At 37.7% G+C, this 20820-nt stretch overlaps 1 protein-coding gene across 1 annotated transcript in view; it reads right to left on the bottom strand.

Moving 5' to 3' along the window:
- Positions 1–18392, bottom strand: part of BVES (blood vessel epicardial substance) — a 30461-nt gene extending 12069 nt beyond the window's left edge. The window contains exons 1-6 of the mRNA XM_047101238.1: positions 18167–18392; positions 15102–15226; positions 11580–11767; positions 10461–10569; positions 4532–4699; positions 3487–3628 (exon numbers count right to left, since the gene is read on the bottom strand). Of these exons, the coding sequence (XP_046957194.1) occupies positions 3487–3628; positions 4532–4699; positions 10461–10569; positions 11580–11767; positions 15102–15226; positions 18167–18392 (958 nt within the window). The remainder of the gene's footprint in view (positions 1–3486; positions 3629–4531; positions 4700–10460; positions 10570–11579; positions 11768–15101; positions 15227–18166) is intronic.
- Between the last annotated feature and the right edge of the window lie 2428 nt (positions 18393–20820).

The following is a 20820-nucleotide window of genomic DNA, read 5'->3' as shown; positions in this document are numbered from 1 at the left end:
GACTGCTGAGAAGCTACCATAAACGCCCCTTGTGCATGGCAGAAACCCGGAATGATAAGAGCGTAGTCATTTGTTTTAGGGGCCTCACGTTCATGAAGATCTACCACATGCTCAGAAAGTGGAAAATTTTGTTATTTCAGCCTAATAGTCTTATGAGATTGGTACTGTGCTCTTTGTTTTACATAAAATGTAATCTGTAATATGGAAGAGTAGATGGCATATTGATGGGTCTGGCAAAAAGAAGGCCAAAACAAAACAAAACAACAACAACAAAAACCCAAAAAACAAAAAACTCACACTTCAGGAATTCTGAGCTAAAACCTAAGAAGCAGAAACTAGTTTTTGATGAATTACATGCTAGGATGAATTAAATAATTCATAGTACCAATGATGTGGTCGAGTACTAATGTCTTTCAAGAAAGTGCGGGAAGTGAAGCCAGGAAACTCAGAACAAGGGTTGGTCAAAGGAAATTAGGTATGAGCGTGGCTTTGTTGTGCAATTCACATACACTCATGTTCAAAAATGTGCTCACACATGTAGCTACATACATTTGTATCAATATACGAGATTCTGCGTAATAAATATGAGGCTAAAATAAATAAGCAACTTAAGCAGGTTATACATATTTCTTTTTTTAGTGCTTATTTATTTTGAGAGAGAGAGTGTGTGTATGTGCTCACAAGCAGGAGAGTGAGAGCAAGGGAGAGAGAGAGAGACTCTCAAGCAGGCTCCATGCTGTCAGCACAGAGCTGGCACAGGGCTCAATCCCAGGAACCACGAGATCATGACCTGAGCCAAAATCAAATGTTAGATGTTTAACCAACTGAGCCACCCAGGTGCCCCAGGTTGTACATTATTTCTAATACAGTGAAAAATAACTAGACAAGGGGCCTGAGAAGTAAAATGCAATCCTGCAATCAAGGAGAGCACACTTCTGTACAAACACAGAAGTACCAATGATCCATGCAGGGAATGGTTGTTTTTTTTTTTTTAATTTTTTTTGATGTTTATTTATTTTTGAAAGAGAGACAGAGTGAGAGGCAGAGGGGCAGAGAGAGAAGGAGTCACAGAATCCGAAGCAGGCTCCAGGCTCCGAGCTGTCAGCACAGAACCCGATGTGGGGCTTGAACTCACGGAGTATAAGATTATGACCTGAGCTGAAGTCGGACACCTAACCAACTGAGCCACCCAGGCGCTCCAGGGAATGGCTGTTTGGATTAAACTCATGATTCACTAGAAGGAAGAGGGAAGGAAACAGACCAGGAGCTGTGGCCAGAACCAAGCCTGTGATGAGATATGATAGCTCATGTCAGGTTGGGAAGGTCATGTGACTTGGAGATGCCAAGTTCCACAACTAATAATTACTACAGTGAGATTTGAACCCAGGTCTGTACGTACAACATGAGTGATCAATCCACCTGGAACGTAGATTTCTGGTGGCACAAACAATACAAATGTTAATCTCAAACACATGTTTTAATTCTATTTATTTTTTTTTTAATTTTTTTTTCAACGTTTATTTATTTTTGGGACAGAGAGAGACAGAGCATGAACGGGGGAGGGCAGAGAGAGAGGGAGACACAGAATCGGAAACAGGCTCCAGGCTCTGAGCCATCAGCCCAGAGCCCGACGCGGGGCTCGAACTCACGGACCGCGAGATCGTAACCTGGCTGAAGTCGGACGCTTAACCGACTGCGCCACCCAGGCGCCCCTGTTTTAATTCTATTTAAACAACATACTCTAGATAAACATTTTATAAAATGTTATTTTACTCCCCAAAGATTTAGATTATACAATAAAATACTACAGAAAAACAAAAATTTATTAATTATTATTATTTAATTCCCTTTCTGCTGACATTTCATACTATAGTAATCACTATACATGTAATTAAGACGGGTCCATTTGAAAATGCTTACTGACAGCCTAACTGTTTCAACAAGCCAGATAATGCATTTGATATGCTGGCAGATTGCAGAATTTGGTCAGCCTCAGTCAGTACTTGCAAAAGTTACTAGAATAAGATAAAACCATCTCCCATTTCCCACTTGTGTTACTCCTGAAATCTCCTTTTGGCTCACATTTCTGTGCCTAGACTTTGCTTTGGAAGCTTATGCCTACATGGCTTTGTCAATTCCAGCCTCTTCTGACCATGCAATACTTCAAATCCTTAACCCAATTTATCTAAAGCATCCAAAGTTACAAGATCGTTTACATAAACATTTAGGGATTGTTGGATGTGTACCTGTATCTCCTTAAAAGTTACTTTGGATTAACACACAACTGGAAATATTAATAGTTCTTTAGTTTATGCAGTGGGAGAATCTGTCTGACTTGTTGCTACTTGAAATGAATTTGTTCACGAGGCATCTGGGTGGCTCAGTCGGTTAAGCGTCCAGCTCTTGGTTTTGGCTTAGGTCATGATCTCATAGTTTGTGAGTTCTAGCCCCGCATAGGGTTCTGCACTAAGTGCCCAGGGCATGCTTGGGATTCTCTCTCCCTCGCTCTCTGCCCCTCCCCTACTCATGCGTGCACTCTCTCTCAAAATAAAAGAAAAGTAAACTTCAGGGTGTCTGGGTGGCTCAGTCAGTTGAGCCTCAGACTTCAGCTCAGGTCATGATCTCATGGTTTGTGAGTTCAAGCCCCACATCAGGCTCGCTGCCTTCAGTGCAGAGCCCGCTTCGGATCCTTTGTCCCCTTCGCTCTGCCCCTCCCCTGCTTGCATTCTCTCAAAAATAAATAAAAAATTAAAAAAATAAACTTAAACAAAAAGTACAAATGAATTTGTTCAAAGTTCTTATACTATCAGTTTTGGGATAATCCTTACAATAATTTTAAGCATTAATTTTAAGCACTTAATTCTTAAAATAGTTTCTCTCATTTTACTTATTAATCTTCAACACCTGTGTCTTAAAATGTTACTTACTCAAAATGTTTTAAAATATTTTTAATGTTTCCAGTCTTGGAAAACTTGCCAAGGTGGGTGGGTATGTGAATGAGGTAACTCACAGGGGTCATGAATGGTCTCCTTCATCCTCAGGAATATTCCATAACCCGATCACCTGTTAACTCTTGGTGCTCACACTGATAACCAGTCAGCAGCAAAACATCCAACAGCTACTTCCTATCATCTTTAACACATTGCTGGGTCTAGGCGTTCACTTACATGAAAATCATGAAAACAAAATAGCCGAATATCCAGCAAACCATATGGACTCTTTCACATCATTCCAGTGAACCAATATTTAAGAAGGGTGCATGGCAAAACAAGTGAACAATTTCTGAAAACAGGACTAAGAGTTCTAAAGTTGGATTTTAGCTGATGTGTGATATGGAAAAGGAAAAGCAAGACAAAATTATTGTTTTTATTGATAGATTGCCAAATAGTTACTTGCAAAGTTATTTTTCTGACCAAAGTTGTCATTTGTCTATTTCCAATGACATCCAGCAGAGTCCTGGAGTATTATCAGTTTGAGGTAACTTACGGAGAGAGGACATGCTGGAGGTGCCCCGAAGAAACTGGTGTAAGCCATCTTCACTGTCACTGGAGCTGGCTATACTGTTCCTCATTTCTAGCATGGAGATCTGTGTGCACAGGCTGAGCTGGTGTTCCAACTTTTTGGCCTTCTACAAAACAAAGTTTTAAGGTTTCAGAGATCTATGGGACTCAGGTCATACATTCCCTGTAAACAGCATTTATTTTTCCTTGAAATACAAACTACCTGGTATATAGTAAATGGCCAAAAAATGTTAGCTATGACCTTTATCATAAGCTATTACTATACATACATTACAAAAATTTAACATACTTAATAGCTTATTTATTAAACTGGAAAACAATAAGCACCAACCTAATTTGATAAAGGGCCTAGACAAGATGACTTTAAGAGAGCACACACCCATATGCATAGTTCCTGGAGAACACTACTTATCACAGAAACAACATTCTGCAATGTCTCTTCTGTCATCATTTTAATTTCCTTCTAAGCAATTGTGGGGAAATGAAGATCAAATTGCAAATTGTTGAAGATCCACTCAGCTCTGAAATTCCTAACTGGATTGCCACACGCCCCCTCTCATCCCTCTCTTGTCACTTCTAAGCCTTCTGGAAAGGGGGTTGCCCAGGAGGATATAGAAGACCGGAAGACACCAGGGTTAAAATGCGAACTTCCTGTTCACCCAAGTTTGTGAGTGTTTCTCAGTCTGCAACCTTCCTGCTGCCCTGCCTTCCCTGGCCCACTCTACCCCACATCCGTCCCTCCAACTCGCTTACCATCTTCCTGAGACTGATTAACCCTTTATGAGAGATCAGCACCACATCACCACAAATGGAGGTCCCTGACATTTAGAGACACCTCACCAGGTAATGGCAAATATAATAATTACAAAATATTTCCACGCTCTTGAAAAATGATTCCCCTGAAGGGTCTCTAAATTACAAGCATCCCCACTTCACTCATAATTAATTAATGAAAATTCAGAAAAAATATATGCTGCATAAAGTGAGGTACACCTTAGAAAACCACTTACTTTATCATTTAAGGTAGGATCATTCAATGAGTAGAGCTTATTGGTAATGTCTTTTCCTATGAGATACCTAAATATTTCATATAGAAATGGTTCTGATTCCAGAAAGTAAGTTAATCTTTCTCTTGACCAGCATAAAAATCTGCAGTTATCATCTGCAATGATGGTGACCTGCCCAAGAAACAAACACAGAAAGAAAAAAGTACATCTGTGTATATGAATTACGACTATAATAATTTTGGGGAAAGGAAGAGTAGAATAATTTAGTGGATATTATTAAAGGAATGATTTATCATATTAGTTAAATTAAAATAAGATCTATACACACAAGCTTCTATAACTATTATAAAATCACGTTTAAAATCGTTAAAAAACCAAGAATTCTGCAGACGAAAAGCAAATTCTCCAAGTTTCATTGTTGTGCTGTTCTGTGAGGTCTGGTGTCAAAAGCACTGCCACCGAGCATACTAGACTAATGTTACAACTAGCTATATAATTTACGGTTAAATATTTCTTTCCATACTGATGATTACAACAGAGGTTTAAGAATACGGCTTCAAGCAAGAGAACTGAGCTAAGATTCGTGAGGCAAGTTACAGATGAAAGATATCCCGCCTAGCCAACTCTGCAAACAAATAATAGTGAATGAGAAAACAGAGTCTTGTGAATTGGTTTTAGGGTCCAGGTTGTTACTGCGGAATATGGCTACTGAGGGTTCTTCTCTGGGTCCTTCTGTCAGAGGTAATTCTCGAGTGTGACCTTTCAGGGCTAGCTCCAGGGTATCGGGAAACCATACCTTGTTCTTGAGCATTGTTCCACAGCAAAGTGGGAAACACTGTAACTGCACTATATACAGCTCAAGTTTCTTTAAATAAATCCTTTCTCCAGAGTGAGGGGTTAAGCCCTCACAACTCAGTGTCAGGAAGCCCATCCCCCCATGGCAGTCCCCTTCCATCAGTTAGTACTCCTCCTCTGAGCTTCATGGGGCACTCATATCACCGAACCCACACTCATCTGTGGACACATCTGTCTCTGCCAGGCACTCTGAGGGCAGGGACTATGCATCTTCATGTCCGAATGCCCAGCGTCCAACACAGAGTGGTGCTCAGTATACATTTATTATATGAAGAAATTAACAAATGAACACAAATAGTGTTGAAGGCAACAACTATTTTTATATCCTCAACATTAAACCCAATGCCTGTCCAGGTCAATTAATAAAGGGTTTTTTAATTGACATTAAATCATACCTGAGCATCAGAGCAAATATTTCCAATTTCCCCTTTGGTTTGTCATAAAATTAAGCATATTTTGGTGATGAGGTGGTATTTATGTCTACTAAGATAGAAAATGGAAAACCCAGCTTCTCAACTAATACTAATAGCTGAAATTTGACCTTTAGCAAATTGGAGGGTTTAGCTACTTTAAAAAAATGGGTCAATATTCCTAGAAAACAAATTTGCATTTATTTATTATATTAAAAGCAGGAATCTCCAAAAACCCAATACATTTGGATTGAAGAAATGCATTACCAACTCTATGACTCCATGAGACACTAAATTATACTCTTTCTCTCAATGTGCATTACGTACTTACTTTATGCTAGACACTGTTAAAGGCACTGACATTACAATGTGAACAAGAAAGAACTTTGCCCTGGGAAATAAATAAAGAAATATGATACCCTCAGGTGACACTAAGTGTTTTGACAAATACACAACCGGGGAAAGTGGTAGAGAATCTCCAGGGAATGACAGTCACACATAATACCACTCACTTTATACATGAATTGTACTTTTAAACATTTAGGTGCTTTTACATCTATAAGTGGATCCTCAAAATTGTCTTTCGGATAAGCAAGTAACATTCTTCTTCATTTTTCAGATGCCAGATGAGAAGACCCAAAAAACTTATTCACGAGCACGTTACCTAGTGATGAAGTGAGTACTTCTGACTTCCAGCCCTGACATGATTTTCCCACCAGACTAAACCCTACCCAATGTGTCCAATATTTATGAACACAATCACATTGAAAGTAATTTTGTTAAGTGACCACAGGGTCAGCTCAGAGCCCATCAAGAGTTCCTCATACCAACAACAGTTGAACACAATGTCATGAAGCCTACACTCTAGTGGAGGAAGCTAATGATATGTAAAGATACGTGACAAAAAAAAAAAGAGTTATAAGAGAAGTATAAGGTCAAGCCAGTACTGAGGAGTTCCCAGAAACACTAAGAGATGGGTAAATAAATGGAGGGCAACTAAATAATATTCCATAGGAGTAATTAGAGAAGGGTGGACAATGGTCCTCACTGTAGCACAGCCCTGCAACTGAGCACTGGAGAAAGGGTTAGGAGTTGGAGGTGCCTTCGTTTGGCAAAGAGGTCATCCGGACTTTGGAAAATATAATTCATGTGCAGTGGGGGAAGAAGTTAAAAGAGGAGTTGGAAGTCATCCAAGAGAAGACAAAGGATGATGTTCAATACATTTAACTTCTTCTCAACCATTTCGATAACCTCAAATTCCCACTGAGGCAATGACACTTCTGATACTATCATTTGCTTAGCAAATACATTTCTTACTGATGGTTGAAAAATACTGTGAACCTGTTTACATTGTTATTAAATTTAGACTTAATAACATTATTCAAATAATAAGCTATACCTAGAGAATGTATGAGTGACTTACAGATCTGTAAGCAAAGGCATTTAATTGGATGCGGGTAGTTAGTATATTGACTGAGGTCATTTTACATGATGGCTGATGCTTCATTTCTGCCAAATAGACATTTGTGTTTAATGATTTCTTGCCACAAGAGCCAAGTAAAACATATTTTAATGAGGAATTTCTATAAAGCAATATAAGATTTTTTAAAGCTTCCGTAAAATAAATTTGCTTCTTAAGTCATTAGGGCACCTCAGCAGTGCCATGCTTCAGTTCTTGTGAAGAAATAAAAGCAAACAGGGCAATGGAAGATACAAAGGGATTGCTTTCAGGGAGAGAACTGGACTAAGTGTTTTCAGTTGGGTTTGCCCTGATTATTTCAAGGCACTAGGCCTGTCCTTCACTTTAGACTGTACACCCTCACATTACACAAGAACAAGGGTGTCTGAGGGAAATACCGAATGTGCCACAATTGGAAACCGCAGTCAGACAATATGATGGATGAATATTCTCAGGGGAGAATGTGTTATATTCTTCATGTATTGTATCACATTTCACACATCAGGAACATGAAAATGTCCTAGGACTGGTCTGTTCAGCCAATGCTCAGAGTTCTCATGAGCACCAAAATACAGTAGAGTCAAAGCTCGTAGAGTAAATTGCTTCACAGCTTAACCAAAAGATTTACTTAATACAATAAGGTAAGATTTGATTTAAATACAGGTAAAAATTTAGTGTTCCTTTATTTCACAAAGGCTTGGATCTCCAAGACATCCTCCTTCCCTTCAAGTCAATAAAGCTTTGATTTTCAGGCTTCCCAGCACAGGACGCGCAACCGACTACAGCAAAGCAATAGTGGGACACAGAACACAAAAGATAAATGTGAAAATGGTAAAGCTCACTTGATACAAAGCAACTGCACAAAGAGAAAGAAACCAAACACCAAAGACGATCTCTACCTCTTACAAGAAAGATACCCAAGATTCTATCAATAGTTCTAAGCAGCAACTTTGGTGTGTAAGTACATAATGGCTGTAAGCATCTGTCGAGTACCTGTGAGTTCAGAACCTGTTTCTCATCCCTGTCACTGTGTCTGTCACAAGAGTCACACGTGTACCCAAATAACATTTTTCTGTGCAATCTCAAGAGACAGACATTGGGTCCACTTGCCTTTCTCTTCCCCTTTCACCTTAGTGAAAGGTACTTTGGTAGTACCCCTACCAATGATGCATTTTAAGAAATACAAATTTGAGGGAAGTAGCACCTTTGTCAGGATACTTTTAATGGTTCAGATTTAAAGAAAAATGAGATTAGCAGGAAAAAACCATGTAGATGGAGAAGTTGACCACTGACACTCTCAAATGTCCTCTGCTATGAGCACAGGTAGTGAGAGGTTGCAGCAAAGTTCCTCTGGGAACTTGCTTCACAAAGAAGCACTATATACTCCTACACAGACGTGCAGCAGCTATATTTACTCTTGAGTATCTGCCAAAGGGAACATTTCGTAAACAATCAAAACACAATCTCTCCCGAGGGCTTCTTATGATGGAGTCTGCTCCAATTGTACAGGGCACAGTTTCCATGATGCTACAGTAATTTCTTTCCATTGACCAATCAGAAAATGCCACACCACATTCCATGCAGACAAGAGATGACTGGTGTTGGAAAGGCTGAATAATATCCTTTACCAGCTACAGTACCTCGGTTTTGGTCATATTTTGGAAACTTCACAGCAATTATCAGGAACATTTCTCAGCTAGCAAATCCTAGTCCCTGGTCCCCAAGAAGAAACTGTAGCTAGGGGTTAGAATTCCTTTTTTTGTTAACTTAATTAAAATATAACTTGAAGTCCAGTGGAAAAGATAGTACATGTTCATATCCCTGGATTCTCAGGGAGCATTTGCTTCTAGAAACAAATGGGTTTCAGTTTCCACCCCCTCGCCAAATCCCAGTCTCTTCAGGGTATAATGAGACTGAGTCACTGTGTAATACCACTTGCTACTATACACACAGAAATGGATGAAACAGATAAATACACAGATAAGTGGGCTTTGGAAGAAGAAATGTAATAAGGGCAGAGGAAAGAAGGAGAGAAGAAATAAGTGGCCCTGCATTCATTTGTAGATGGTGGTGATTAAAGATACAGTAAGAACATTTAAGTCTCAGTGCACAGATGACCCTCACAAACACAAGGTGAGAGTGTAAATTCGGGAAGCCACGATATAGCATTAGCTTTCTACTTCTGTATCTTAAGCACAGCCAGTTTGGGAACAGTACTACACCTACTTAATGAACTTACATGAGACCTTGCAGTAAATACACATAACCGTACCAAGTTGTGTGGTTATGCAGACCTGTTACTCAGGCAGAATGAGAGTGGGGCAGGGCTGAGACAATTGTATATAAACTAAAGTAAACTGTATGTCTGTAAATTTTCCCTTTTATCTCCATGTGTCCTCCCAAATTGTATGGAGTCTCAAAATGAAACTCAAAAATAATACTGGTCATCAAGAAACACTGACATTTCCTCCCTCAGGTGATAACATCCCTTCTATTCCATTTCCTACCTATATAGATTCACCCTCTTGCTCATAAGCATCCCTTTTCCGCAATTTATCTAGAGACTAAGATCAAAGGATACTCTCACCCATTTTCCTGGTTACTTTCCTATCAATCAAGAGGGGAATAAAATAGGAGGGCTGGACACTTACAGAAAGGATGAAAACAAACTGTCACATAATGGAACAATTTTTAACTATGAAGAACTTCATCCTTTGTCCCTAAAATATTCATTAAATATGAAATTGTAAAGTGACTAGGTTATTTCATAAGGATTAACAGGATATCTCTAGGGCAAAGCCAGTTTCTCTTTTTTCCCAATAAAATTTTAACCAATTACATGTTTTGGAAACACTGATTATCCACAACTGATATTTTCCTTTTTTCTCATAATCAAAGCACTTGATGTTTTCTATGAAAAGTTATAAAAATTCAAAGAAACAAAAAGGAAGAAAATAAAAAAGTAGTCAAACTCACAACCCAGAAATAACAGTGTTAACACTATGCCTAAAGTAGGATATATCTTTTTAGAGCTCTTAATGCATGTATAGGCACTATTTTGTTTAAGTTCTACAAAAATGGGATCATGCTATATATACCATATGATAATCTCTTATTCTCAATTAATCACTTTTCTATTAATATCCTTCGGATTTTGAAGGAGACATGAACTAGCTCCAATCTTCTTAAAAATCATGCCAACACATACCTGGAATTTTTCGCCTTTGTGCATCTGAGTTGATCTAAATTCTGGTGAATCTATAAAGGCACAGGGGTAAATGTTATGCAGAAAATGTCCTCGATAGGAAACCTTCATTCTGATAACAGAAATTCATGTTAATAAATGCATAATATTTCATAAATAACATGATGATCCTTAATCTTATAGTATTTTGTACTAAAGTTTTAAAGACTCCAAAGATGACAGACACAATTAAAAGCACTTTCTGAAACGCATAAATATTTACTTCAAAATAAATTTCATCAACAAGAAAAAAAAAAAAAAGGACAGGTTCCAGTACTGAACACACACATGCCTTCCAATGGTTATTACTGCTTGTTTATTTATTTATTTATTTATTTATTTATTTATTTATTTATTTTTAATTTTTTTAACGTTTATTTATTTTTGAGACAGAGAGAGAGCATGAACAGGGGAGGGTCAGAGAGAGGGAGACACAGAATCTGAAACAGGCTCCAGGTTCTGAGCTGTCAGCACAGAGCCCGACGCGGGGCTCGAACTCACAGACCACGAGATCGTGACCTGAGCCGAAGTTGGCCGCTTAACCAACTGAGCCACCCAGGCGCCCCTATTACTGCTTGTTTAGCTGGAGTGGCCATAAATTTATCACTCACACTCAGATACTTTTGAGAAGGAAAGGATTGGTATTAATAATTATGCCAGAAAAATACACACTGGCTCTCTCCCCAGAAGACTGATATTTCTAGAAGTTATATTTTTGTGATATTCAAAAAATAATCAAATCACCTCTGAAACATGCACAAGCTTTTGGAAGTTTAATGCCCAACTTAAGCCTACGTCAATTTTGATTCGTTAACTTTTTAAAAAAGGGTCAGTCGGGGTTCAGAATATTCACAACTGAAAATCTTAACATCAACAAGAACTGGAGTAGTCAATTCTATGTAACTCTAACACGTTGCTCTGTAGTATTCTAAAACGCAGTTGTAAAATGGAATTTCAGCACCAACAAACTCTGTAACCGTTTCCTCCATTAGCTGGTATCATTCCTCTCTAGTCATTCCCTTCCCAGGGGACATGAGAAGACTTAGGGCAAACTGGACATTTCAATTTCCATAGAGCACTTACTTTCCCTTCAGGAGAATACTCAGACGGTCATCAACGGAGGTTTTATCCTCTGCAGCATAAGCCTGGCCCTTTTTTAAGGTTTGGATCATACAAAACTGGCCAGTTAATCTTCTGAACAAATCTGGAGGCACACGGAGTGGTTCGAACAATCGGCGGTAGATGCCACTGAGTTCCTTTTCAATCTTTACCTGAAACGCAGCAATGACCACATGCTGTAGTAATGCAGCAACACTGAAACATTGGCTTCTGCAGTCTCAGTATGGTTTTGAGAGTAAACACATCTTCAACAAACACCATGGCCCTGTATTTCAGTACATGGAATCTTATACAGAGACTAAGTGGTGACATAAGTTTAGATGCTAAAAGGGCACTTTTGCAGTTAAACAACTCCAAGAGCATATGGAAAAGATTTGCACTATTGATCACATCTCCTCCTAGGCACTGGAAAGTGGCTGGGGATGTTTTGCATGTTATCACAACATGTACCTTCCCAATCTTAGCACTTCCTGTAAGTAACACAAAACCTTTTTGTCTTTATAACAGCTGTTTCACAGAAAGAAATTACATGAACTTTAAAAATTTTTTTTTTCAACGTTTATTTATTTTTGGGACAGAGAGAGACAGAGCATGAACGGGAGAGGGGCAGAGAGAGAGGGAGACACAGAATCGGAAACAGGCTCCAGGCTCTGAGCCATCAGCCCAGAGCCCGACGCGGGGCTCGAACTCACGGACCGTGAGATCGTGACCTGGCTGAAGTCGGACGCTTAACCGACTGCGCCACCCAGGCGCCCCAGAAATTACATGAACTTTTAAATATTATAGCAAAAAAAGAGAAACACACTAAATAGGAACCAACACAGAAAAAAAATTTATGAAAATACATACAGTAAGCATTTTATCTATATGTATTATTTAATGCATCAGCATAGGAGAACAAATATTCACAGCTGCAATCATTGCTTCTGATTTATTTATTCTGAAGCAAAGTGAAGACAGTAAAAGGGTTTCAGTGTAGCAATTTCATCCTAAGCTAAAATACTTTGTAGAATGGAGAACCTGCCAATTAACTCCGACTACTAGAGAAAAAAAGGGAAGAGCAAAACGGCTCAGTCACCTCTGCTGTCAGTCAAGACCCAGATCACACCCCGTATTTGGGCCCAGCATTAGTCTGGGAAAACTGTAAAGCATGTGAATGAACTTTGGGGTTCAAATGATCATCCATCCCCAAGAAATCTACGGCAGACACAACATGGAGCTTATAGACCTGGCTGATGAGAGCCACTCAGATGTCACTATAGCCTTTGCGATGCTCTTGTCATGTTCCATTTCGACAAAGAAACAGCATTTACATTTAAAAAAAATAAGTTTATAATCTGAGAAGACACAAAAGCACAGGTACTGTGTGAATGTGTTACTTGATGCTACTACCTCATGTTCAGAACTTGGGGTTCCAACAAGTTCTGATATTCAGAAATTACAACCCTCATTATTACTACCATCTACCTCCTCCACTTCAGAGATCTAGTAACGAGTGTTTAAGATAATTTAGTCACAAATACGTCCCACTTTCAGGATACATGGTAGCCAACGTGGTATAGCAATGAACATATGAACTAAACAAATCTATTGACTCATATTCAGCATCTGGTCATTCTGCAAATGTTAGCTCAAGTCCCAATTCCTTCATGAAGCCTTCTTAATTCTTGTGAAAGCACTCACTCATCAAATATTTTTTTGAGCACTTGTTATGCGACAATCATGGTTGACAGACACATGGAATACAACAGTAAGGTGGCAGATGATGTTATTGTTCCCAACTATGTGCTGCTCCCATCCCCTGTAAAAGGATTATCCATCCCCTTACCCCAACCTATTCCCACATTATCACGCTTGGCCACGTCATTTGCTTTAGCCAATGAAATGTGAGCAAAGGTGACATATGCTCCTTCTGAGCAGAGGTTTTAAGAGACACCGGGTGTTTCTCTTTTGTTCTCTCATACTTTTCTCTCTGCTATGAGAATGTATATCTAAACGGAATCTGGTGCTTCAGCAGAGACTCTGAGATGAAGCCACAGAGCAGAATCACAACTGACACACAACTGCCAGAGTCCACGTATAAGGTGCGTGAGGAAAAAACAAAACAAAACAAAACAAAACAAAACAAAACAAAACAAAACAAAACACCTGTCACTGTTACTTGTCACTGAGATTTTCAGATTGTGTATTACACAGGATAACTTAGAGAAACCTAATATGGTAAGCAAAACAGACTGGGTCACAATGACGATGAGGTTACAGTCTAGTAGAATGCCTATTACATACAGCATCTGTATCATTCAAATTATAATTTCCTGTGAAATGTCTTGTTTTGGAATAGTTTTCTGTGTACATGTTTGGCTTCGAACATGTACAAGTGCTGTATCTTTTACCTTACTGGATAATTATGTGTAATTTGAATACTTAGTAAACACGTATGGAGTGATTTCTAGGAGCCATGATGTTTTCTTAATTCTATTTACATCTCTTTGTCTTAGAATGACCAAGGAAACACAAGATAAATCAGAATTGGGGAAAAAAAAGTTAAATACTAAAGCTAAATATAGTGTTTTGGCATCACCCTCCCCAAATGGCGATTTCCTTAAATGAGTATCTTGGGGTAACGAAAAAAAATAAAGTCACCATATTTTAAAAAAAAAATAGCATGAGGGGTGCCTAGGTGGCTCAGTCAGTTAAGCATCTGACTCCTGATCTCAGCTCAGGTCATGATCTCACAGTTCCATGAGGTCAAGCCCCACATTGGGCTCTGTGCTGACAGTGTGGAGCCTGCCTGGAATTCTCTTACTCTCCCTCTCTCTCAAAATAAATAAATACACTTAAAAAAAATAAAAATAAAAAATAGCACGAACTATTTGTAAATCATTAGTATTTTCAAGGCAGTTGCCTATAGTTGATTTTACAACTAGGCAAAGATATTTCCAGGTGACATTTGAGTGTCAATAGACAAAAGAAATAATGAAGTTATAGGACTAAAATGACGGAGAATATGGACATGTTCTCTGATGTCTAAATTGCCTTAATGATTTAAAGAATTTAAAAAACCAATATGTAAAACAAATTTCATGGTATTCAAATATTTCACTTTATATATAAACAAAATCAGAGAAATGATATTAAAGGGACCAAAGATGTTTGATGTTCATTCTTAAGTCTGAACAAAGCATTTTAAAAGCTTTTTGGCTTTAAAATCCCTTCCTTAAGAGGTGCCTGGGTGGCTCAGTTGGTTAAGCGTCTGGCCTTTGGTTTCAGCTCAGGTCATGATCTGATGGTTTATGAGACCAAAGTTTGAGAGACTGAGCCCAGCTGTCAGTGCAGAGCCTGCTTGGGATTCTCTCTCTCCCTCTCTCTCTCTGCCCCCCTCCATCACATGTGTAGTCATTTTCTCTCTCTCTCAAAATAACTAAATCAATTTTAAAAATAAAATAAAATAAAATCTCTTCCTAATTAATTAATTTTAGTCATTACCGGTCTTTTCTTGTACAAAAGATATGACAGATGCAAAATGTTGACACCCAGGAACACAGAGTTCCAGATCATGATATCCAAGGCACATCGGTAGAGAGTGGCCCAGACAATATAAAGGGTACATCCTGTTGAATAACAAAGTTAACATGTTAGATGATTGGCATAGCATCAGTATGTAGCTTAATAAATTTTTTATCCTCTGTATACAAAAATAATCAAGCACATTTTAGAACTACCTAGGCCAAACATCACATTAACTTCCATTTTGTTTTTTGTCTTGTTACCACAAAAGGAAAATGTGCTCTATTGTGGAAAATTTATATAGCAAATATTTTTTAAAGGGGAAAATCCCCATAATTCTACTACTTAAAAAAAACCACTGTCGATATTTTATACTTCTTTACAGTGTTGATACATTTTTACCTGATGGCAAACCTACCATCTATAAAATTTTAAAATCCACTCTTTAACTTATTTTGCTTACTGTGGTAATTTCCCTATTTTGTTAAAACTCTTCATATACATAGTTTTCAATGACTGTAACTAACTAAATCCTAATATATCTAAACATTTTCCAACTGATAAATAGATGAGATTTTGGGGGTGTAATTTTTGATACATCGCCAAAACATATTTCTACATTAAAAATTAATGTGTTTTTTTGTTTTGTTTTGTTTACTATTTTCTTAGGGTGGATTACCTAACAGTAAGTCAAGGAAATGAACTTCACAGCTTTTGATGAGACTAAAGAATTGCTTCTCAAAGGTATATAGACATTTGCAATCCTACTCGTTAGGAATGCTACTATTAAGTTGACAATATTACAAAATTTGAAGTCTCTTCATTTGATAGTGAGGAATTACATATTTTATTTGATTTTGCATTTCCGTGATTATTGGTGAGCCTGAATATTTTACCAAATATTTAACCATGTAAATTTTCACTTGATGATTTTCCATTCACCTGTGGAAATCTTGCTTTTTCTTATCAATTCTCTTAATTTAGGAAAAATACCCATTTTCTTTTGATCGATGGATGGTGGGAGAGTCAATATATAATTTGAAATAAAATGATCAATATGATACAAATATATCAACAACATATACGCACATAAAAGCTAAACACCCGCATTAAAAAGTTGGTCATTTGCAATTTTTATTTCATCATAATGATTTGGGACACCTGAATAGGCCAAAATGTAAAACTTCATAAGTTCTTTAAAAAATATTTCATAGCAAATGTTGTTGAATTTTAAAATACTATTACTTAAAGAAGACAGGGAAGCATAATGCTTCAGCTGACTGGGAACATGAGGATCTGAATTACAGTCCTGGGTTAGCCACGTTCTCTCCATCTTAATTTTGGATGAGTCAGTTAACTTCTCCAGGTCTCTTTGTTTATTAAGTGTCGGACTAGATGATCTCCTTGGACTGTCCCACCTCTAAAACTGTGTCTTAAAATTTATAATTAGCTTTTGCCTTTTTTGCAGGGTGTGGTTTTGTTTTGTTTTTCATTCAACACTCTGCAATGCCTGCTGCAATCCCTGCCTTACTCAGAGGTTACAGCCACAGAAGCCCACAGGCCACCTTCTGGCTTCCCTTCCAGCCTCTTATTTTATCTATCTATCTATCTATCTATCTATCTATCTATCTATCTGTCATCTACCTATTTTGAGTGTAGTTAACACATAATGTTACATTAGTTTCAGGCGTATAACACAGTGGTTCAACACGTTTACACCTATATATGTTATGCTGTGCTCACCATAAGTGTAGCTGCCATCTGTTGCCACACAGCATTATTACAGTATCACTGACTATATTCCCTATGCTGTGCCTTTTATTCCCATAACTTATCCATTCCATAACTGGAAGCCTGTCTCTCGCTTCTAGGCTTTACTTTGACCATTCCTTGTAATTTTTCATGTATTTCAGGCATAATGAGCTACTCTCCACTCTCCCTAGATATGATGAACTTCCCTCTCTTCTGTGCCTTTTCCTGGATACCACACACACTCACACTCAGAGAAATCCTGTTCATCTTCCAAAAGCCAGCTCCAATGTCATCTCCACAGCGTGACCTTGCTCCACCTTCCTGCTGAGGCTATCACCCTCTCCGTTTCTCCCTGGCACTGGGTGCACATGTGCATCACAGCCTCCAACACCTCACATGTGACTGTCCATCTGTGTCTCCCAGCCCCCCAAAAGTATCTTTTTCAAAAATGGACACTGCCTTCTTCAGTCTTTACCTGACACATTACAGGTGCTCAAAAATGCATCTGAATAAAAGAATCATCAAGGAAATAATCACATAGAGAGTAATTTGTCAAAAATCACTGCCTAAAATAATAAATTCAATTGTTCTGGTATTTTGATGTGAATCTGTTTAACCTGCTTCATCAGGATTATTGGAGCTCCCTCAAAAGTTTTATTTGAACTATTGTGTCTAGGAAACTGCTTTTGTTTCCAGTGTTGCATTACAGGTAATAAGTAAAAGCTTATTCAAATAATAGTGCTTACGACTGGATAGTACTTACTATGTACCAGGCCTGTTATAAGTCAAATATCGCACACACACACACACACACACACACACACACACACTCTTACACACACACACAAACACACACACACACTCGTTTAATTCTTCCAACAACTCTAGGGGGTAGTATTATTTTTACCCTTATTTGGCACATGGGAAACTGAGGAGTAGAAAGGTTTAAACACCTGCCCTAGTTACACAGTTAGCAAGTGGTGGAATCAGGATTTGAATTACACAGTCTGCTCCAAAGTCCACACTCCTATATACAAATGGGTTTTTTGATACCTGGAAAATCTAACAACATAGAAAACATACATGGTCTTATATAAAATAAATATGGAAAGATATGGCATGTAAAGGCCTACCTTGCAAGTTACCTGATACACGTACTGCTTATTTGCTGACAAAGATTTATATTTCTGGTATGCTACAGACCTGACAAGGAACAGTCTGAAGTCCCCAACAATGAGCCCATCTGATGCCAGTTATAGAGAACTTAAATACATCTCAGTCAGATATCTTACCTATAGTTAACATCCCCCTAAGAAGTATCATATGAAGATGAAGACTAGTTGGAATAACCAACCCAATTGTGAAAAAAATATTTGCTACATGAAAAACTAGATGATGTATCTCTCTCCAGTTTTCACATATGGTCTCATTGGAAGGCACAGGTATGACACTTTCTAACTCAGGTGTAAAACCTATTGCAGTTGATTCTGTCAATGGGCTTGACTCGGTATAATTCATCTTGAAAACTCTGTAAAAACAAAGAAACAAAAGGACAATCATAAAAATGGCAGCTGTATCTTACTACCCCTATAGGTATTATATCAAAACTATTTCTGTGAACTAAATATTGGTAAATAGACTTCTTTGGTACTTATGAATTGAAGCCAGGTTTGAACCCCACCAGTCACACTAAGTGTATCCATTTCTTTATCTGTTAAACGATGATAATAATACCTCATTTAACTTTCTACTAAGATGAAATGAAATATATAAAATATTTAGCATAGTGCACAACTATTCACTGATATGTGTATCTGTATATAGACATACATGGTGGGGAGAGAGGAATGAGGAATTAATTTGTCTAAAAGGCGATCACCAATATTCATAAACCGTAGCAATTACAAAGTTTTCTATCACATTCCCACTATGACACTGATTCTGAATACAGAAAAAGTAAATGGAAAAACTGATTTTTTAAATAGTTTCCAAAAAATTAACACTCTCATATCTTTTATTTGAAGGCTTAGGATATTGAGGAGGCTCTATTTTTAACTGTCATTAAGTCATTATATCATACACATATACATTACATATTATCCTATATGCACATAATAAATACATTACTAATCACTTATACATACACAGATATAACATTTACTCCTTTCATCGTCCAGTTTAAGTCTCTACTTTCTTTCCTATAAAAACTCTACTTGATAGCATATCACAAATTAAAAAGTAGTAAACTTCTGGTTTACTTCTATGTAGGAGAGGTAATGAACATTCTTTCAACTATTTAATGTAAAAATCTATAGCAAATACATTTCAAAGAGTGTACATTTTACACATGCTTACATAAACCTTAACACAAAGTGGCACTATTTCCTGACTAAATTACCTGTCCTCCTTCTCTGGTACTTAAAAAAACTTTATCTATTACTAGTTATACAAATTGGTCCCTGACAAAAACCATGTAGGTTTACAGATTATATTAATTATCCTGTTTCAGAAATAGAATTCCAAATGGGAACCAAAAATATCTTTAACTTTCATTCTAATGATAAGTATTTCTTTCCAAAATAAGGTCATATAATTAGCCATACATTTCCAATCATTTTTTTTTTATCATACCAAAGTACAGGTTTTAGGTGGTAGAATAATTAATTGGTATAGGTTGGGCATTCTGAAAGGATGTTATTAGACAAATCTGAAGGAATTCTACATTCGTTAAGATGATAAAAAAAACATACACGCATTACAAACTATGAATGAAATGATCAAGTCAATTAAAGATGTCTTCATACAATTCTGACATAGTTCAAAAATATAAGAGAAATAGTTGACTTAGATGTTGATTTTCTGCAAAAAGGAAAGAAACCACAAAAATCCAACTACTTTCCAAATGTTTGAATCAACAAAAATATAAGCCTACTGGGGGCATGATTATTTGAATAATTCCATTTATATGACGTTTGCTTTTAAGACCAAATCAGAATTAATCCTATAATTTCTGCAGGAGGGAGAATGAAATTAAAGGTCCTCTATCACTCATAAGCTAGTGTCAAGGTCTGCTTATGCATTAGCATTACCTAAACTAATAACCACATTTCTTTTTTTTTTTTTAATGTTTTTTCATTTTTGAGAGACTGAGAGACAGAGCACAAGCAGGGGAGGGGCAGAGAGAGAGGGAGACACAGAATCCGAAGCAGGCTCCAGGCTCTGAGCTGTCAGCACAGACCCTGACATGGGGCTGGAACCCACAAACTGTGAGATCATGACCTGAGCCAAAGTCAGATGCTCAACCAACTAAGCCACCCAGGCGCCCCTAATAAGTACATTTCTATGGCTTCCACCTCCATTGTCCTATTTGCTTTTCTAACCACCCTGTGCTCTCTATGAGGCAGGGGTGTTGTCATATTCATCTACGTATACCCAAGGCCTAGATTCTGTAGAGAATGCCAGAGCTGAAAGCCATACAGAAGGGACACAAACATGACAAACACTTTAGGAAATCATTTTCAGTCTCCCCAAACCTTAGAAGTAAAGACAGGAAAGTGTCCAGTGTTCCTGGGACTAAGAGAGTCAGGTTCTATACCAAAAGCCCTGGGGAGCCACAGAAGTCAGGGGAAAGTCATTTCCGCTGCTTGGGTCTGCCTCTTCCTGGGAACAGAGGCGGCTGGACTAGATGGACTCTGAAACACTTTCAAGTTTTAATAGCCTGAGGCTCTAATACACATTTATATAATAAGTTAGTTAAGACATATTCCCCCTCATATCCACCCAATTATACCTGTAATGCCAACTAGCTCAATTTCAGGCTTTTAAAAGTTCTTCAGGTGGCAATAAAAGTACCAACTTCTGCTCCAAGAGCAATAATAGGAAAACTATGATCCACTGATGCAAGAATCAGAAAAATAACAGGAATTTTTAAAAGGTGGGATCACCC

The sequence above is a fragment of the Lynx rufus genome, unplaced genomic scaffold (genome assembly GCF_022079265.1).
Source record: "Lynx rufus isolate CCGP_SWC_20201006 ecotype Redwood Valley unplaced genomic scaffold, mLynRuf1.p SCAF_6, whole genome shotgun sequence".
Classification (NCBI taxonomy): Eukaryota; Metazoa; Chordata; class Mammalia; order Carnivora; family Felidae; genus Lynx; species Lynx rufus.
Note: the sequence above shows the minus strand (reverse complement) of the source record. Positions and strands in the feature narration are given on the sequence as shown.